The sequence below is a fragment of the Trichechus manatus genome, unplaced genomic scaffold, assembly GCF_000243295.1.
Source record: "Trichechus manatus latirostris isolate Lorelei unplaced genomic scaffold, TriManLat1.0 scaffold00032, whole genome shotgun sequence".
Classification (NCBI taxonomy): domain Eukaryota; kingdom Metazoa; phylum Chordata; class Mammalia; order Sirenia; family Trichechidae; genus Trichechus; species Trichechus manatus.
The window spans coordinates 12,765,057-12,784,587 of record NW_004443968.1 but is presented as its reverse complement, the minus strand read 5'-3'; the positions used below and the strand labels follow the sequence as shown (position 1 = coordinate 12,784,587).

The following is a 19,531-nucleotide window of genomic DNA, read 5'->3' as shown; positions in this document are numbered from 1 at the left end:
TCTACAACTGAGCCGCAACTTACCTTTCCCATCTCCCCTCGCCCCACATGCAGCTTCCGGTGCCGTTCAAGGGTGAACCTCAGGAGTGATGCAGTCTGTTTCTGATCCTGCAATCTAATCTTTAATTCTTAAAATCTCTTTTTGCTTACTTACTTTGACAATCCTGACTTTAGAACATACCTCAATTCTCAGTAAAACAGCCAGGGGCTTGTTTAGGGCCTTTCTTCCCTGGACATACTCTACCTGTGCATCTAGAGAATAAACCAACTTAAAAAAAAATATTTTGCTAACAAGATCTGGTTAACTGCCTGGAATGTTAGTCAAAGAACTTAAAAGAGAGACAGAGGAAGAAAGAAAAACTCACAAAAAGTTAAGGCCAAGATTTAAATAGAAGCAAACATCTTAAAATCCAATTTAATTAGAACAGGACAACTGAAAATATGACCTAATCTTTAAAATAATCTAAATCATGTTGCTTGCTCACATATGAAATAAATTTCAGAACTACTCCAGGTACTTTTTTTGTGCATAGCAGTACCTTAAAATAGGAAACAGAATCAAACATTTCTTCAATCTGTGCTGAAGACTGAACAGATGATGACGATATTGGATGAGATGAATTCAAAGAATCTTTCTTCATGGTTTTAAATCGAGCATCTAAAAAATCTTCATACTAGCAAAAAATTAAACAGGTTGGGATATCATGAAGAGTATCAAAGGCATAGTAATTATTCATGTGTATTAGAGTAATAGCTGTTTAAGGTCACTATGGAAAAAAAAAACAATATAAGCTTTTGAAAATGTAGGAAGACTGCCCTTCATGCATATTTTTTAGTTTAAAAATAAAGTTATAACCTAGTCACATGAAAAACAGCATTTCTGAAACAACAGCATATGGATGAATTTATCTATTATTATTAAAACAACCAAATGCCAAATTCTGACATTCAAGATGAATACTAGTAAAAAGATGTGTATATATTTTAAAAATAAAATCTGAAATTAAAAAAAAAAATCTGATTCTTAAGCTTTCTTATATATAATCCAGCTTTTCTATTAAGATAATATACATTTCCCTAAATTGAGGTTTATATTAAATAAAACATAACTCTTAAAACAGAAATAATTCTTTGAGAGCTCAGCAGATGAGCGTCCCTAGAGCATATATTAGCTTTTAAACATTCTGGGCACCCCCAAGTGGTGAAACTGTGTATCTCATTGCTTAAATAGCATACAACAGATTTAGAATATCTTGCTTAGTATTCTGGCTAAAAACTAGTTCTGCTTACCCCTTGAAAGTTTTGAAGAAGCCCTACACAGAAATTTCAGAGTGAAAACTCTAGGGTACTTCTGCTTGGAACCAGCTTTGGATCATATCTCCAGGAAGTTTAATAGAAAGTCACAAAAAGGGATCTTTATATTTTCCACCTACTGGCTTGAATTATTTTTGCAATATCTATCATATGACAGCCTACTGCGTCTTAATATCTCTAAGGATAGGAAATATCTCTAGAGAATGAATCAACACAGTGAAAAATATTATTATGCTTCCCTATAAAAAATGGTATTCCAAGTCTTTGGAAAAGAGCACGAAATATGACGTGTACCTAAAAAGGTCCAACTATTTGTCTGTACCAGCCTACATATCACTTTTACAAGAATCTACACACTGATAATAGAGAGACAACGTTATTAAAAAAAGTCTTCATTTCTCTTCTCTTCATACACAGGATAAAAAGTTTTGTTCTGTGAAAAATGCTTTTCAACTTTATCTAAAATTCCTTTGAACAGAAGGGCCACATCTGTTAAAAATAAAATGCAGCAAAGCCATTAAAAACGTTTATCTTTTGACAAGATTTAAAATAATTTCAATGAAATATATCAGTAAATAAAAGTGTAATTTTCATTGTCAAATTTCAAAAAATATAGATAATCAGTAACAAGAGTTAATTTTACTGTACCTTTTTAAAAACACTTGTTACTCCAAATACATAAAAAATACATGGCAAAAATGAGCTATTTCCACCCCCCCCAGCATTCACAGTAGGCCTTAGGAACACTATACTTACACTTGAGAGCTCTTCAAATATTTTTTCCAAAGAGAAGTACTCCATGAAGGTGGCAAAACCTTCATTCAGCCACAGATCATTCCACCACTCCATCGTTACCAGATTACCAAACCACTGCGGAAAGAGACAAACTACTAACCAACGTGATATTTACATTCTTAGGCATTTTCTAATAATTGACTGAATTTGAGACTTATAAAAGTGATATAAATTTAAAAATAAAATAAAAATTTTAATATTTAATTGAATGGAAAAACAAGCAAGGAAGACTACTAGCATATTTACCAACTTAACACACATGCTTAATACTAGGTAAACTATAATTTTTAGGTATCTCATTAAAAGTAATGTTTTCTAGTTAATGAAATTCTTCTACCTTCCAGTAACAAGTTAGCATGTAAGATTATTTTTCCATTTTATCTACTACTACACATGACAACTAAAAAATAAGTTTCTATGTGAGAGATTTTCTTCTAGTCAAAGAGCCCAAACTTCATGTTTCTCCTCAGTTGCCCAAGTTGAGGACAGCACTTACATGATTCAAAACAGAATTCAAACATCACTTCATAAGAAAGTTGGCATGCATATAAACAAATGTAATCAGAAAGATCTTTAAATGTGTTCACATATGAGGTAGTATGAAACAAAGATGGAAAAAAAAAAGATAAGACTCTCCAAAAAAAAATGTATCTCAAAAATCCTTGAAATAGAGTGGCCATAGGATTTGCAATTGGTCATTGTGGCCTAGGGCTTGTCTCAAACTCGCAGCAAAAGGCTAGGGTTACTAGATACCAAAACAAGACACTTTCGAGTTTCCATATCTATAAAATGGGATTATCACCTACCTTAGAGCAGTTGTGAAAATGCTGTGTAAGCTATAATGTCCTATACAAACTTTAAATAGCAATTTCATCTGAAAACTAAGTTTGTTTTAAAAAGGTACCTTTTTATTATAGAAGGCAATTCTATACCAAAAAGCTGAATTATTATTAGCATCTAAATCTATTCTAAAACTCTAGGATATGAAGTAGACAACAGTATGAGATTTAACAGCCTTGGCTGCTAATACCTGATGGGCCAGCTCATGAGCGATGATTTTAGTAACTAGTTTTCTATCTGCCACTGAAGAAGTATTATTGTCATACAGAAGTGTCTCTTCTCGAAAGGTGAGCAAACCCCAATTTTCCATTGCTCCTGCTTCGAAGTCAGGAATAGCCACCAAGTCTGGACATAACAAGAAAGAAGTAATCAACTTTCCTTGTATAAGGGGCTTCCTAGTTAAATTAAAATATTTTACTCATTGGTTTATTACTGTGAACCAGCAGACATTGAGTTCTTTTTATAATCCTAACAAGTGGAACCTTCCTTATTCTAGCCTTTCATGCACCTCACCTACCCATCAGAGGAGGATGATCTGATTAACTCCTTTTAGATTCACTGTTCCCTGTCCCTTAGCAAAGAAAAAATACCTAATTCCTTCACAGCAAGTCAACTTCCCAGAGCAAGAAGGACAATGTGCAGGGCAGACACACTTCTATTTAAGCACCAGCTTCACATCAAATAGTTCTAAAATCCTCTGGCTGAACTCCCATTACTCAATTTCTATTATCTGAATCAGGAATTTCTTAGAAAGTTAGAATTGGTCAAATTCCAGGCTAAGCCTAAGCAAATCCCCATTTATAGAGCATCTTCATAACAGCCTCACAAGCTTGTTTTAAGCTCCAAATTCAGATACATTCGTGGAGTCTAAATAATCTTAAGAACTACAAACAATTTTAAAGCATTAACAGTATTTATTGATTCTCTTTTAAAATAATCTTAGCAAAAGCTCTTTCTAGAAAAACATTTGCAAAATGAATCTAGGTTATAATCATAATGAAGACCAGAAGCAATTTGATTCTTACCTAATTTCTTAAGTGGGTACTGAATTTCAAAGTAGTTTTGATAAAACTCAAGAAGCTTTACAGTGGTTTCCAAAGCATGGTGAACTTGATCTATCTTTTCTGGTACAGCATATACAGAAACCTAAAGGGAAACATAAGTATGAGATAAGGAGAGGTACAATTAAAAGAGCATAATATTCTGGTGAACACTGTCAAGGCTAGTATATTTGATTAGACTGGACTATGGGAGATAAAAGGATACTTGTGAAGAGACTGCTTCTTAGCTCAAGTAGATACATGAGACTAAACGGGGAGCTCCTGTCCAGAGGCAAGATGAGAAGGCAGACAGGGTTAGGAGCTGGTTGAATGAACACGGGAGATCAGGGGTGGAAAGGAGAAGTATGCTGTCGCATTATAGGAAGAGCAGACAGTGTCACATAGCAATGTGTGTATAAATTTTTGTATGAGAAACTGACTTGAACTGTAAACTCTTACTTAACGCACAATTAAAAAAATCATCTATTAAAATAATAATAATCTATATTAGTCAGTCAATAATTACAACAAAAATGAGAAGGTAAGGGGACAGGGAAACTAGATTAATGGAAAGGAACAACTAGAAAGAAAATAATGAGATATTCATGCATTGTGAAGAATATATCCAATGTCACTGAACAATCTGTGCAGAAACTGTTGAATGGGATACTAAACTTCTGTGTAAACCTTTACCAAAAACATAATAAAATACCACTGAAAAAAAAAAATAAACTAGTATATTTTAGAACTTCATAGAGTTCTGTCTTTTAGGACAGAAACTCTTGCTTATAGCTCTTTCAGCCTCCATAGAGCTTAGCAAGTCCCTTCCATACAACGATTCCTTTTTTATTTTTTAAGCTAATATAACATCCAACTACTCTGGATCATTTTATAACAATTTATAAGCATTTTCTCATTTAATTTTATAGTACTCTCTTTCTTGCCTATGCACTATCAAGACTGTGAGTTTCTTGAGGGACAAGACTAAAGTTTCATTTTTCTAGTGTATCACAGTGTCTGGCATCTTGCAGGCTTTCAATACAGAGGAGTCACATCTTACAACGGAGTTAAGTTCTTAAGTTAACATCTAAGACAGAAATTGCACATTTGTCAAAATTACCCTAGAAAAACCTATTAGAAATCAATGTACTCTCTCTCAGGAACTATGGCACAGCCAGTCCTCATCACCCACATTATTTAAACTGTCACTCTTTCTCTCTTCCCTTTTGGCTAAGTGCATAAGTTAAACACATATAATGTAACTCAATTCTAAATGTCTTACTCAGTAAGTATCAAAAGGCAAAACTTAAGCAATTACGTTCAAAGTAATGGCTTTTAAAAAGAAATATTTACTGTTTTCCAGTTGATTAAGAAAAGCCCTCTATACTCACATGGGAAACTGGGATGAGAATTAGCAGAAAATAAAAACCCCAAAATGAAGCTCTCAACAGATGAGAAATAGAATCTGACAGAACAACTAATCATATGGACAAAATATACTGGTGAACAACTCCAAATTAATTTTAGTCTCTCATAAAGGATTATAAAACTGTCAACAATTTCTAAAAGGTCAAATGGATTTCAACCATAATTGTCTTTATGTAGGACTTCAGTCTATAGAACGTATGTATTAATCACAGAAACATGAAGGCAACATGGCATAAAAATTAAACGTGAAGAAAAAAAAATTGAAGAGTACAGGCTTTGCACTACAGTGCCAGGGTTCAAATCTCTGCTAGTCAAATGACCTTGAGCAGGTCAGTTTCCCTATCTGAAAAATGGTGATAAAAACAGCTCCTACCCTCACTGGATTGCTGTGAGGATTAAATGAGCTAATCACATATAGAATTTAGAATAATGCCTGACATAGGTGCTCCATAAATGCTAGTTATTATCATATTACAAACAGAATTCCAAGAGAATTAGGGCCAAATATGTGTGAGCAGAGTATCATGGCAACAGTTACTAGAAGAATTAAGTGTCTAGGACTGGAATTGACCAATTAAAAATATGCTGCTTTCTAAAATAACTATGGAAGATACTTAATCTCTCAGGGCATGTGGCCAAGTACACTTCACCAGCCCAGCCTTCCACCATCTGTAGCCCTTGGCACCCAGCTGCACCAAGAGTTTATTAAAATTCAGTCACCAACTGCCACAGGAACTATAAGCTGACCTGATGTGTGCACTCCCTGCATCTTTCTGCCACAGAGGTTAGTTTTAGCCCTAAATGGGAAAGAGAAGTTTATACAAAACTGAAATCTAACCAAAGGATCCACTTAGTACCATTTCTGGAATACAACGATTAGGAAAAAAAGGTAGTTTGGTATTTTCTCTTCCTTTCCACTTCTTAATTCTTTTCTTTAAAAGAACGTGCGGTATGACTATTCGACTGTTATGAGTTCTCACTAGAGATAAATCATCTGGTTATTGTAATTATTATTAAGCTTTTTCTAAGAGCAATAGAAGCAATAAGAAAAAAATAAAGAGAGCAATCTAGCTCAGCAAAGAGTCTTAAACAGCATTCTGGGCTTGGGACTCATAGTGACCCTATAGGCCAGAGCAGAACTGCCCCATAGGGTTTCCAAGGATCGGCTGGTGGATTTGAACTGCTGACCTTCATGGTTAGCAGCCTGAGCTCTTAACCACTTCACCACCGGGGCTCCAGTAATAGTCTAAACACTGTCAAGTGGAAGTCAATTGGCACCTAGGCCATAAGACTTGTAACTTAAAACTTTGCTTGCCAAATCTCTCACTAAGGCCTTATGGAAGATTTCTAAACAGCGTAACTATAAAGACCCCCGGTCAATTCTCAGAGAAAAGGGCTCTTTTAGGCTGAGGAATAACAAACCTAACTTATTTGTTCCTTAATTTAACAAAAACAAAACTAAGTAATGAAACCAAAAACAGAACCAAATCTCTTCCCAAAAGAGGACAATTAACAGGACCTGCAAGATTTATAAAGGCAGAAAATACTGGAGGCTTCCAGTACTCTTTTCTGACAAATACCAGGCTTCCTAAACAGACAGCTGGAGAGACGAAAAAGCATAAATTCCTAAACAAAAACCAGTCTATCAAGTCAATCCAGGATAACTGATTAGCGGGGACTTTAGGAGAATGATATAAATTGTGTATAATGTCCCAGCCTGATAAAGAAATAACTTGAAGTAGAATTGTTTTTAGTGACAATCTGGAACTAAGTTATGCTCCTGACTGAATAGAAATAAATTAAAATTATAAATTCACATAGATACCACTAATGGATCTGTTTTGAAACTTAAACGGATGTACTGTCTACATCTGACTAAAAATGATTAGATTCTGATTCTACAAATTAGATCTGTCCATGATGAAAACAAAAGCAGGCAATAGCAAAAACAAAAACACCTCAGGACAAATAGATAAAGCAGTGCATTTCACAACTGGCCTAGAATTTTCTAGGTAACTCTGGCATTACTGAAGGGCAGACAGAGGTTTAAGAAACACTGAAAAATGAACAGAAATGAGAAATGTTCCTCCTTCTTCAGGTTTTTGGTAACACAGTCATCTTTACTGCTGCACAATACATGTTTGATAATCCACTGTCAACTCTGACATTTTTAGTTGCTTAAAAGATTGGTATTAGTAAGGAAAGCTCTATTGACTTATTCCTGGATGTTACGAAACAGCACTAATGTCAAATATTACAGAATATAAGCCATCCTAAATGTGATGGTTAATTTTATGTGTCTACTTCGCTAGGTTATGGTTTCCTGTGATTTGGCCAAACACTAATCTAGCTGCTGTTCTATAATGTCATCTAATGTAATTACCTTTCATACTGTAATGTAATCCAATCAGTTGAAAAGGGAATTTCCTTAAGGTGTGTTCTGCCTCCAGACTATAAGTAGATATTTCGGCAAAACTCATTCTCTCTTTCCACTCTGCATTCTTTCCATCTCCTGACTCGACAGCCTGCTGCCTGACCTATGAATTTTGGACTTGCCAGCCCCCACAATCACAAGAGTCAACTCCTTAAAATAAGTTTCTCTCTCTCTATATATATATGTGCGTGTATCACTGATTCTGTTTCTCTAGAGAACTCTGATTAAGACATCAGAATTATAACATTTTAGCATAATAAAAATCCTTTGTTAGAATTTAAGTCTAAATTTCTGGTCACTAGTGGGTCAGTGGTTAAGCACTCAGCTGCTAACCAAAAATTAAGTGGTTGGAACCCACAAGCTGCTCCACAGGAGAAAAGATGTGGCAGTCTGCTTCCATAAAAATAACAGCCTTGGAAACCCTATGGGGAACTTCTACTCTGCCCTATACGGTCACTAGGAGTAGGAACTGATTCGACGGCTATAGGTGGGTACACCTATAGAAGTTATTTATGTCATCTGGTGTAAGAAGCAGTACACTGTAGTAGATATTAGAATTCTATCACTTATTGGCTGTGCAATCCTGGGTAAATTACTTCACCTCTCTGAGACACTGTTTCCTCATCCAAAATATGGGGATAATGTAAAATGAATAATATAAATTGTGTAAATTGTTCCAGGCTGATTTGTAAAATGAAAAGATGTTTATAAATGAGTGCCTAGGGCAGCTGCCAGCACAGGGCATAACTCAATGCATGACAGATTCTTCCCTATTTCTTACGAATTCTGTTCCAAAGCTGTCATCAGGTAAACAAGAGTAACCCACGGCAATCAGTTATGGTCTCTTCTGGTGTCACTAATAAGAGGAAAAATTAATAAAACTATTGTTTATTTGTATAATGTCAATTCTTTCAAAACACATTTACTACCAGGTAGCCATTAAAAATGAAGACTATATTTACAGACATGCAACAGAGTTTTACACATGGAAAAAAAGGAGGTGCTCAAAGTAATATTCATGGTATGATTTTTTTTTTTTTTAAAAAAAGAAACTGGAAGAATAAACACAAAAATAACAGTAATATATATATAACAATAGAAAGAGGGAGGAAGTGGGGATAGGAGGAGAAGGGAGAGGAAGGGTTTTTTGTTTTTTTATTTACTTGTATGAGACAGCAACATAGTAGCATGGTTAAACATGGACTCTGGAGTCGACCTGGGTTCAAACCTCTCCTCCACAGCTTACTAGCTCTTGGTCCTTGAGCAGAACACTCTCACCTTCTTTAACTCTAATACTATATTGCTTATATTAGCCTGCTCTCTTGAGGTTTAAATTTTAAAAATCCCTGGTGGCATAGTACTTAAGAGCTATGGCTGCTAACCAAAAGGTCGGCAGTTTGAATCCACCAGGCACTCCTTGGAAACTCTATGGGGCAGTTCTACTATGTAATATAGGGTCGCTATGAGTTGGAATTGCCTTGACGGCAATGGGTTTGGTTTGTAAAATGCTCAGTACCTAGCAGATAGTAACAGTAATAACTCTAACAATTTTAGGTATTGTTAGTAGTAGTAATAGTTGAACTATTTTCTGATTTTCCTATAATGACCATATAATTCTTGTATGCGCGTTAAAAATAACATAAAAATGAAAAAAAAAATTCACAAACAAGACCTTATTTGATCCACTCAACTATCTTATGAAATTAAGTGACTTGCCCAAGGATACACACACACACATACACACAAACATACAGCAAGGACATAAGTAGAAACTTGATAAGCACCAATGCTTCATTAACCCTAGTTTGGTGCTCTTTTAGTCAAACAAATCACAGGCTACTATACTGCAGAACACTTCCTGTTACGATTAACTTCATTAAATAACACTATATTCATCGCTCACTATGTAAGATGCATAAATGAGTAAATACAAGAAAGAAGATTTGAAGAAATGCAAACTCTAAGGTACCTTCCTGATTAAATTTCTATTTTTAAACGTTTATTAACTTTTATTATTTTTGAATTATTATTTCATTGTATATTATTATTATTGACTCCATTAAAATTTAATTTTTCTTTCTACTTAAGACAAGTTTTAACTTCTTTTAAGTCGCTACAGCACTTTAAAATAACTGTTGATAGCTTCAGTATTCAGTCTTCATTGTATTCTTTCTGGATTATTTCATTAAGGAAATGGTTATGAACCCAGCACCAATACATTATCTGGCACATGGATGTGTAACAACTATTTGTTGAATGAAATAATAATATTAGCCCCTAGCTAGGAAGAATTTTACATCCTGTTGTGAGTTCTCCTATCGTCTTTAGGTCCCTTGGGTCATTATACCTTTCTACTTCAAGTCCTTACTTGTTCTCTACTGTGATCTGACAGCAGGAATTATTCCATGTTTCTATGTGTCTCCAGCTAATTTCTCATTCCCAATTGATATCCTGACTTAAAAATTAAAATTACTCTGTATTGTACAATCTGGATTATGCTTTATTGGCAAACAACCCCTGTAATTTATAAATTACTTTAACCATAGACAAATGCCTGATTAATCAAATAATCTTTTCTTTAAAAATATTTTTTAAAAAAATGAAACAAAACAAAAAGCCTGACTGTGATGGTTTTAAAATATGTCTGCAAATTTTTTGATACCTCTCCCTTTAAGAGATGGAGCTTACAGTAATTCCCCTCCCCTTGAATGTGGGTTGGACTCAGGGACTCACTTCAAGTAAATAAAGTACAGAATAAGTGACACTGTGTAACTTCTGAGATTACCTCATAAAAGGCTCACAGCTTCCTCTAACTCTCTTTCTTGGAAAACTCAATATGGAGGAAGACAACTGCCATTTTATGAGGATACTCTAGCAGTCAGCTCTATCACAGGTCCATGTGGTAAGAAAAGTGGGTCCTCTCATCAACAACCAGCACTAACTTGCCATGTGTGTCACTGTACTGCCTCGGAAGTCAAGCTGTCAGATGACAACATCCTCAGCCAACACCTTGACTGCAACTTCATGAGAGACCCTGAGCTAGAACCACTCAACTAAGCCATTCAGAGATTCTTGACCATAGAAATGATATGAGATAATAAATGTTTATTTTCTAAGCTACCAAATTTTAGGGTAATCTGTTGCTCAGTAGTAGGTAACTAATACACTAAGCTTGATTTTTATTTAGAATTATATAAGGATGTCTGTTACTTATTCCAGTATACATTCAGTAAAGATGCATGCCTACTCTGGGTTATAAGGTGGGGAATCAGAAGGAAATAAACACAATCTATTATATTAAAGAGCTTTACAAGGAATATACTTGAAAAACAATTATAAAATAAAGTAGAATATTATAAAGCAATAAATTGTGAGGTTCTGAGTATAGTGGTTTACAAACTTAAAGGACAATACATATAAACTAGAATAGTGAAGGAGGGATTTATGAAAGAGTTGAGGCTTCAGCTTGACTATGAAATATGAACAGGGTTTAAATAGGAAGAAATGAATTTTAAAAGAATGAAATTAAAGCAGGAAGGTTCAAAGGCAGAAATGAGAATGAGGTATATATGTGAGCAATGAATAATTTAGTGTGGCTAGATGGAAAAATTCACACTGGAGCAATTGGAAATACAGCTAAAATTGTGGGGAGGACTTTGAATATCTGAAAGATGAACAGATGAATCTGAATGTAATCCTACCAGCAGTAAGAACCAATGTAGCAGCTGAAAGAAAGAGAGAAGAGTTTAGAAAGACAAAGGAAAAAAAAAAGAGTAAGAAAGGAATTCAAGGGGGAGGGAGGAAAGAAGGAAGGAGAGAAAAGAAGGAACAAAGGAAATAAAAAGCAAAGACTGCACACATTTTGGAATACAATAAAAAGTGCTATACGATATGTGAGGAGTCCTGGGGTGGTGCAAATGGTTAAGTGCTTGAACCCATCCAGATGTGCCTTGGAAGACAGGCATGGTGATCTGCTTCCAAAAGGTCACAGCCTTGGAAACCCTATGGGGCAGTTCTAGTCTGCATATATGGGATCACCATGAGTCAGAATCAACTTGATGGCAATCAACAACAACAACAATATGATATCCGGTATTTTATATCAAAGAGTGTGATAAGAATTAATGCAGAGATGTGACTAAAGTGCTACGAAAGACCAAAGAGGGAATAACTAATCCCACCTTCATGGAGAAGGTGGCATTCATCTGGGTCTTGAATAAGAAGCAAACCTGACTCTTTCAAGTTTGGTCTTTTAGGCTTTATCAAGACTGCAACCTCTCAATCAAGGGCTAAATTTTTAGTTGTTATTGTTAGGTGCCATTCAGTCAGTTCTGACTCATAATAACCCTATACACAACATAACAAAACACTGCCCAGTCCTGCGCCACCCTCACAATTGTTGCTACGTTTGAGCCCACTACTGTAGCCACTGTGTCAATCCATCTCGTTGAGGTCTTCCTCTTTTTCGCTGACCCTATATTTTATCAAGCATGAAAATTTGTGGTACAATGCTTGAAACAATTAATTATTTTCAGATTTAAACAAGTCTTAATATCCTTTTGAAAGGATTCTGAAAAGGTTTAGACTTCACATAAAGTCTTTCATCACCAAAGGGAAGTAAACCAAATTAGCACTTACTCAATATGTAGTATATGTTTACCCTTAAACACTTACTTTATTTTTGAGTAGTGCACCATCCTTTAATGTTGAGCATAAGGGCATATAGTATTATTGCTGATAAATGGCCAGAGAATCCTTATCTCTAAGAGGTATGGGGTAGACATGAAAATCTTTTCTAATAGAAGGAGTTTACCCTTTTGAAATAGCAAAATGTTAAGATTTAAATATATTGTGGTTAAAATAAAGCTCTTTAGTCTATAAAGGAAACACAAAACCAGCTATGTATGTTCAAAGGGTAGATAATATTCCCTGTTAGGAATTTTAAAAAATGAAAAGAAAAATTAAAGAATTCTATCAAGAAAAATAATCATTTTAGCTTAGAGAAAACCCTCTTCTCTTTCAATAGTGTATGTGAAAATATTAGCTTTATTAGGTTTCTACCGTAAAATTAAAGCATAAAATCCAATCAAATAATCATTTACAGACAGCCACTAATGACAAAGAAAAGCAGAGGAGCCTAATTAGAACAAACGATAAATTTCAACAAAATACAGATAACCTAGACCCTTAAATTAACAAACTTACTCATTACTTTAAGATGAGGAAAACTCATTCAGAGCTTGTTTAAAAAAAAAGGATTCATCTAAATTTTACAATCTAGAGTTTGTTTTTAAGAGTTCCTCTTTTAACTATTTTTACGTTATCTTTTAAGACTGTCCAACGTCCTAGAATATAGCACTGTCTAATAGAATCTTCTGCACTGGTAGAAATGTTCTATATCTGCACTATCCAATATGGGATGCACTAGCCACATGAACACTACTGAACACTTGAAATGTGGCTAGTGGAACTGAGGAAGTAAATTTTAATTTTTATTTAAATTTAAGTAGGCATATGAGGCTAGTGGCTACCATATTGTACAACACAGTTCTAGAAGCTGTCTTACTGGAATTCTCTTATAAAAGTAAAATTTAAAAATACTAGAAAATCTTTGACTTTCTGGTAATAAATTAATAATGGTAAATAACAGCTAAGCAAAAGCAGCATTTCTGGTAGAAAATGTCAGAGTTGTGATGCAAGAGCTTATTTTCCATTGTAAGGCAGCCACCAAGAATCATTAGAGCAAGAATTACTCTTCACCTCTTACTTGTGAAACAGGCTTCCAAACAATTACCACAATCACATACCAGGGTTCCATTAATGTCCTGACTCAGGTTCTTCATCTCCCCAACAATGAAAGCAACCAAGTAAGTGCTCATCTTCACACTCTCAGAAAACTCATCCTGAACGAGTCCATCTTCTATAAGGACTGATGATTTCTATAAGCAAAAAGGGGAAAGATGACAGTTCTGTAACTATGGGAATGAAAGACAGTGACAAATGAACAGAGAAAAACTGAAAACTCAAAACGAAACAAGTAGCGAAGATGCTGGCATATTTTAATCACTCAGCATGAGTTTCTGGCAGACCATGACCCTTAGTTTCAGTCTGTCCTACCCTTCTTCATCATCAGGACATACTGAGTATAAAAGATAGCTTTAAATACAAGAGACAGTAAATAACAATGTTTCTGTTTCTCCCCTTTAAAACACCACCAAAACCAATATCCTTACTTATGACCTAGGAGTGCTCTACTCTACTGCTATAAATTACAGTCACAGAATAAAGAGCTATATAGCTGGGATGCCAAAAGGTTTCATGCCTCCAAATGCTGTGAAATGGCTTCTTTGAGTGCCATGCTGAGGACTCTGAGAGGGCTCAGTCGGATAACAGGCAGTAAGTCATTAGAGAAGGCTGCAGTAGGCACAAGACAAGGAAATACAAGCAACCCTGCAGGACTTCTAACTCTGAATTAAGATATGTTTTGGGATAGTAGGCAAGTAGGCATCCACTTCTTTTAGAGGAAGATTATGCCGAAAAGAATGGCTGGGAGTGGAGTTCTTGGAGTGACATCTTTGTTTAAGGACAGATCATGTCCTCTCCTGCTTCCAGGGGCTGATTCTATAGTCGATCAGGTGTAGCTGCTCATCTCTCCTAACCACATGGGTTCCAAGGAGGCGCCTATCAGGTTGCACACAGTCCCTCAAGTGTCAGAGACTACAAAAGAATCCCCTAGGTCCTGCTTAGCATAAAAGCAATTCTGCTTGGTTGCATCTTCCCCCTCACTGCCTCCCATGTAGAGCTAACACTTGAGAAAGAGGCTCCTATTCTTGTAGTCAGTCTTCAAATTACAACAATATAGATTTTTCACTTAGCAATAAAACACAAAGAACAATCATGATTCCACACCATCAAACACCACTGGTTAGAAGAGCAAATTCACCATCTGCCATATCACTCTGATCTTTAGTGCTAGTGTATACTGTTAATATTTGCACAACTGGAGCCCTGGTGGTGCAATGGTTAAGCGTTCGGCTGCTAACCAAAAGGTCAGCAGTTTGAATTCACCAGCTGCTCCTTGGAAACCCTATAGGGCAGTTCTACTCTGTCCTATAGGGTCACTACGAGTCCAAATCGACTCGACGGCAACAGGTTTGGTTTTTGGTTTTTTTTAGTATATAGTTCACACTTCACATTTCCTACCCATACATTCCAAGTCCACCAGGTCCTTCTTTCCTCAGGTGCTCCGGGAGCTGGCTTTTCCCAGTTGTTCCCAACATACATTTTACCTTTTATTTAAGTATTGTAAGAAAGAATAAGAATGCATATGATTTTAATCATTCTTAACAGAGGCCTGGAAAAGATGAATTCAAGTGTTCTTAATAAAGAAAGAAACCCACTTATGATTTCACATTCCAAGGAATAGAACAGTACCTTAGGCATATTTGACAAAGCAGTGTGTTGCTCATCCCTGATGATCTTGATGATAAATGTGGCTTTAAATGCTGGTTCATCAAAACAAGGAAAAGCAGATCTTGCGGCCAGGGGTTCAAATTGAGTTGCTGCAAAGTACCTACAACAAATACAAATTCAATCCAACAGTTATTGAGCATCTACTATTCAAGGTACCATGCCAAGTACTAGAGATACTAAGATAAACATCATACAATCCCAGCCATTAAGAGATCCACAATCTATGGGAGAGGCAGGGGTTTATACGACAGACAGAAACTTAAGTCAGGCTCCAAATCATGTCATAACAACAGTGAAAACAAAGTGGTGGCAACAAAATCTACGAAGGGTCCTAAAAGAGTCATATTTGAAAAGGGAGCAAAAGGAAGAAAGTACATTCTAGAAAGAGTAGATGGCACAAGAAAAGACACAGAGCAGTCCATGTTCAGGGACTAGGGGGCTATCCAAAGCGGCAGGAGATGAGGCCATAAAGGTAGGCTGTGGCTGGCCAGTGAGGCCTTTAAAAGGTTTCTGATGGAAGAACAGAAAGATGGGTAGTCATTATATGCCATTAATCATATTTCAGACTCTGGCTTCTTAACACTAAACAATTTTATAACTTGCACTTTCATGAAGACGGAAAAAACCAAGTGTCCCGTACTATGCTGGTTTCCTTTACTCTATTCAATGATAAATCAATTTCTTTTTTCTCCCCTTCCTACAGCACAGCAGCAACATTTGAAAATTTAACTCGTAATTTATTTTTGTTGTTGTAGAAAATACACAGCAAAACATATACTAATTCAACAATTTCTACATGTATAATTCAGTGACACTGATTATATTTGAGTTGTGCAATCATTCTCACCTTCCTTTTGAGTTGTTCCTTCCCCATTAACATAAACTCACTACTCTCTAAGTTTCCCATCTAATCTTTCAAGTTGCTGTTGTCAATTTGATCCCATATAAACAGATCTTAAAAGAGCACAATGCTCAAAGCAGACATTCTTTACTAGCTAAGCTAAACTATTATTTGGTTTTAAAAGACCTCAAGGGATATTTTTAGTTTAAGTTTTAAAGACTATCTCAAGGCAATAGTTTCAGGGGTTCATCTAGCCTCCATGGTTCCAGAAATTCTGGATTCCATGATAATTTTAAATTCTGTTCTGCATTTTCCCTCTTTTGATCAGGATTCTGCTATAGAATTTTTAATCAAATTGTTCAGTAATGGTAGCTGGGCACCATCCAGTTCTTCTGGTCTCATGGCAAAGGAGGCAGCTGTTCATGGAGGCAATTAGTTAGATATTCCATTTACTCTATTCCCATCTCTCCTTCTTCCTCTGTTATTCCAAGCAAACAGAAACCAATTTCTGTACATATAGTAAGTGTTTAACAACATGTTGGGAGAAAAACATAAAAAGGGAGAAAAATGCAGATTTTCAGTTAAGCATTTCCTCTATATTTCTTAAGGAGATCTTCTGCATTTTGACAATCACCCAAACATGGCCACAGAGTAATCAGGATTAAGTGTGGCACTGCTGTGCATATTTCAGGTACTGGTCAACATGGCATGTATATAACCACCCACTTTGGAAGTGGTAGCCTCTCTTGCTTAGTGGTTAATTTTCCACTTTTAGAAGATAAGCAAAAAAGAAAGAGCGTGAGGTTTGAAGTCAGAGGACTCTAATTCTGCACTTTACCACCCAAATAACTTTGGGCAAACCTATGACCTAAGTCTCAGCTTCCTTAGTTGTTAAATTAAGATTGAAATACATTCCCTATCAAAAACACAGGGTTTTTGTTAGAATCAAATAACACTATGTATAATAAAAACTACTGTTTACCATAATACTCTATACAGATGTTTGTTATTATAAATACTGTACAGCCATAACTCTTCATTTTCTTTCACACTTAAAATTATTGCACTTTTTCCTGGTAATAACGTGCCTCAACAACTGCTTCTATTGAGTAAACTCCAAGAAAGATAGTAATCAACTTACATGAAACAATTTAAGCATATTACGTTTCTAACATTCCATTCCATCACCCTGCCACATCTCCTCTTACTCAGATGACAGGTTTTGGAAGAGGGTCACAAGTGACCAGGGGATAAAGTTTGTGCCCAGGGTATAGTCTGATGATATTCCTACTATCCACACAAGGCAGCCTACTTGGACCATCACTTTTGGATAAAAGTTGGATCATAAAAATTTTACAACCAATAAAATCTTATTGTTAAAAGAGAGACAATAACAACTCACATAAAAGTCTCTTTGAAACGGCTGCTGCTTGATGATACTTGTATTTTGTCCTGTCTATGCTGAATACCTTGAAGGTTATTCTTTAATTACCTAGTTGCTGTCGAGTCAACTAAGACTCATAGTGACCCCATGTGTGTCAGAGTAGAACCGTGCTCTATAGGGTTTTCAATGGCTGATTTTTTGGAAGCAGATTGTCAGGCCCTTCTTCCAAGGTGTCTCTTTGCCCGTTACCCACTGCCGTCAAGTCGATTCCCACTCAACCTGGGTGGACTCAAATCTCCAACCTTTACATTAGCAGCCAAGCACATTAACTGTTTGCAGTGACCAGGGACTCATTTTCTTTAATTAGTGACTATTATTTGCTTTCAGAAATACTAGTTACAGTTTGAGCACTACTTCAAGACTCATCACTAGTCTGAAAACTTTGCTTAAAAAATTTTATGTCTTTTTCAAAGGGGTACCCTTGGTTTGGCCTATTCCTGCTGCGGCTCCCCAGGTATTCAGCCAAGCAGTAAGGCCAACTCCACGTGCTCATCAGCAGGAAAACAACAACAAGAAGGGTATATTTGAAAAATTAATGTTGAGAGAGGGGTTCCTCTGAATCAAAAGACTCTGCTCACATTAAGCAGACACATTTTGGTCTTCCACTCCATACTACTTCCTCCGAATTAAAGTCTGTTTTCATGTAGTAATTAACCTGGATATTATTTCTAAATATGTTTCAGATTAACTTCACCAGATTTTGCTAAAGCAAAACACAGCTGTTCCAGGCTGTCACTATCTCTAGTTACAATGGAAAACCTTTCTCCTAAAACTAGAGCTCATTCACAGAGGTCTAGAGTTTTAAAAAAAGCTTGCTATAAAAATTGTGCTCCAAGAAGTGACCTATAAGTTATATAAAGTAAAAGAACTTGACAACATGTCTCCTTTAAAGAAAAATAAATTGAACCCTTTGTAGAATAAATGTTTTCTACCCCCTGCTTTATTACCCAGCCTATTGCATTTTTCTAGAGAAAAACTTAACAGCATTAATTCCAGACTTTAATTCCATAACTCAACACACCTACTCAATACCATAGGGAGTGCTCACCTCATACATCACTCAGAGCTGAGAATTATGAGTTTCCAATGGAATCTACATCATGAGATGTTCAGGTAGCCAGAATTAAAACCACGCAATTGGAAAGACTGGGCACAAAAAGATAGGTCACTCACAATCTACTTTAAGAAACAAACGTGTAAACCAACAGCTTTGTGATAATAAAGTATGTACAAAGTGCAGAGTGACAGCACACACAAGATAACTAACTCTGGTGGAAAAGGTCAGTTCTGCTGGAGCACATTACATCCAAATTGGAATGTAAAGGACAATTATGAATTAGCTGAGGGTCAGGTAAGAGAATTCTAAGCACTGGGAATAACAATGTACAAAAGTAAAGAGGGTGACTTAGCGAAGCAGTACATCACAGTGGTTAAGAAGGTGGCCTATGTAGTTAAAATGACCTTGGGTTTACGTTCCCTCTCTGCTACCTGCTAGCTGTAAGATATTAGATGAGTTACTTTATATGCCTCTACCTCCTCGGCTGTAAAATGGATATAATATATCTACCTCTTACAGCATGTGGAAGGATAAGACACTATTGTGGATTAAATTTTATCTCCCAAAATGGATGTTGTAAATCCTAACACCTACACCTGTGAATGTAATTCCATTTGGAAAGAGCATTTTCTATGTTATGTTCATCAGCCCATGTAAGTGTAAGGTGTGTTTTAAGCCAATCACTTCTGAGATATAAAAGCAGGAGGTTAGGCATAGAAACAAGGACAAAAGGGGGAAGATAGATGCCACATGGAGATTTCCAAAGTGCACTGAGAACACCACTAGAGAAGCTGAGACAAGAATTTTCCCCCAAAATGGAGACAGCCTTCTCTTAGAGCCAGCACCCTGATTTCAGACTTCTAGTC

The 19,531-nt window shown here is 35.9% G+C and overlaps 1 protein-coding gene across 1 annotated transcript in view; it reads right to left on the bottom strand.

The window, feature by feature from the left end:
* Nucleotides 1–19,531, bottom strand: part of LNPEP (leucyl and cystinyl aminopeptidase) — a 127,510-nt gene that overhangs the window by 43,561 nt on the left and 64,418 nt on the right. Inside the window, exons 3-8 of the mRNA XM_004375044.3 lie at nt 15,285–15,423; nt 13,658–13,789; nt 3,974–4,094; nt 3,139–3,293; nt 2,070–2,183; nt 539–673 (exon numbers count right to left, since the gene is read on the bottom strand). Of these exons, the coding sequence (XP_004375101.1) occupies nt 539–673; nt 2,070–2,183; nt 3,139–3,293; nt 3,974–4,094; nt 13,658–13,789; nt 15,285–15,423 (796 nt within the window). The remainder of the gene's footprint in view (nt 1–538; nt 674–2,069; nt 2,184–3,138; nt 3,294–3,973; nt 4,095–13,657; nt 13,790–15,284; nt 15,424–19,531) is intronic.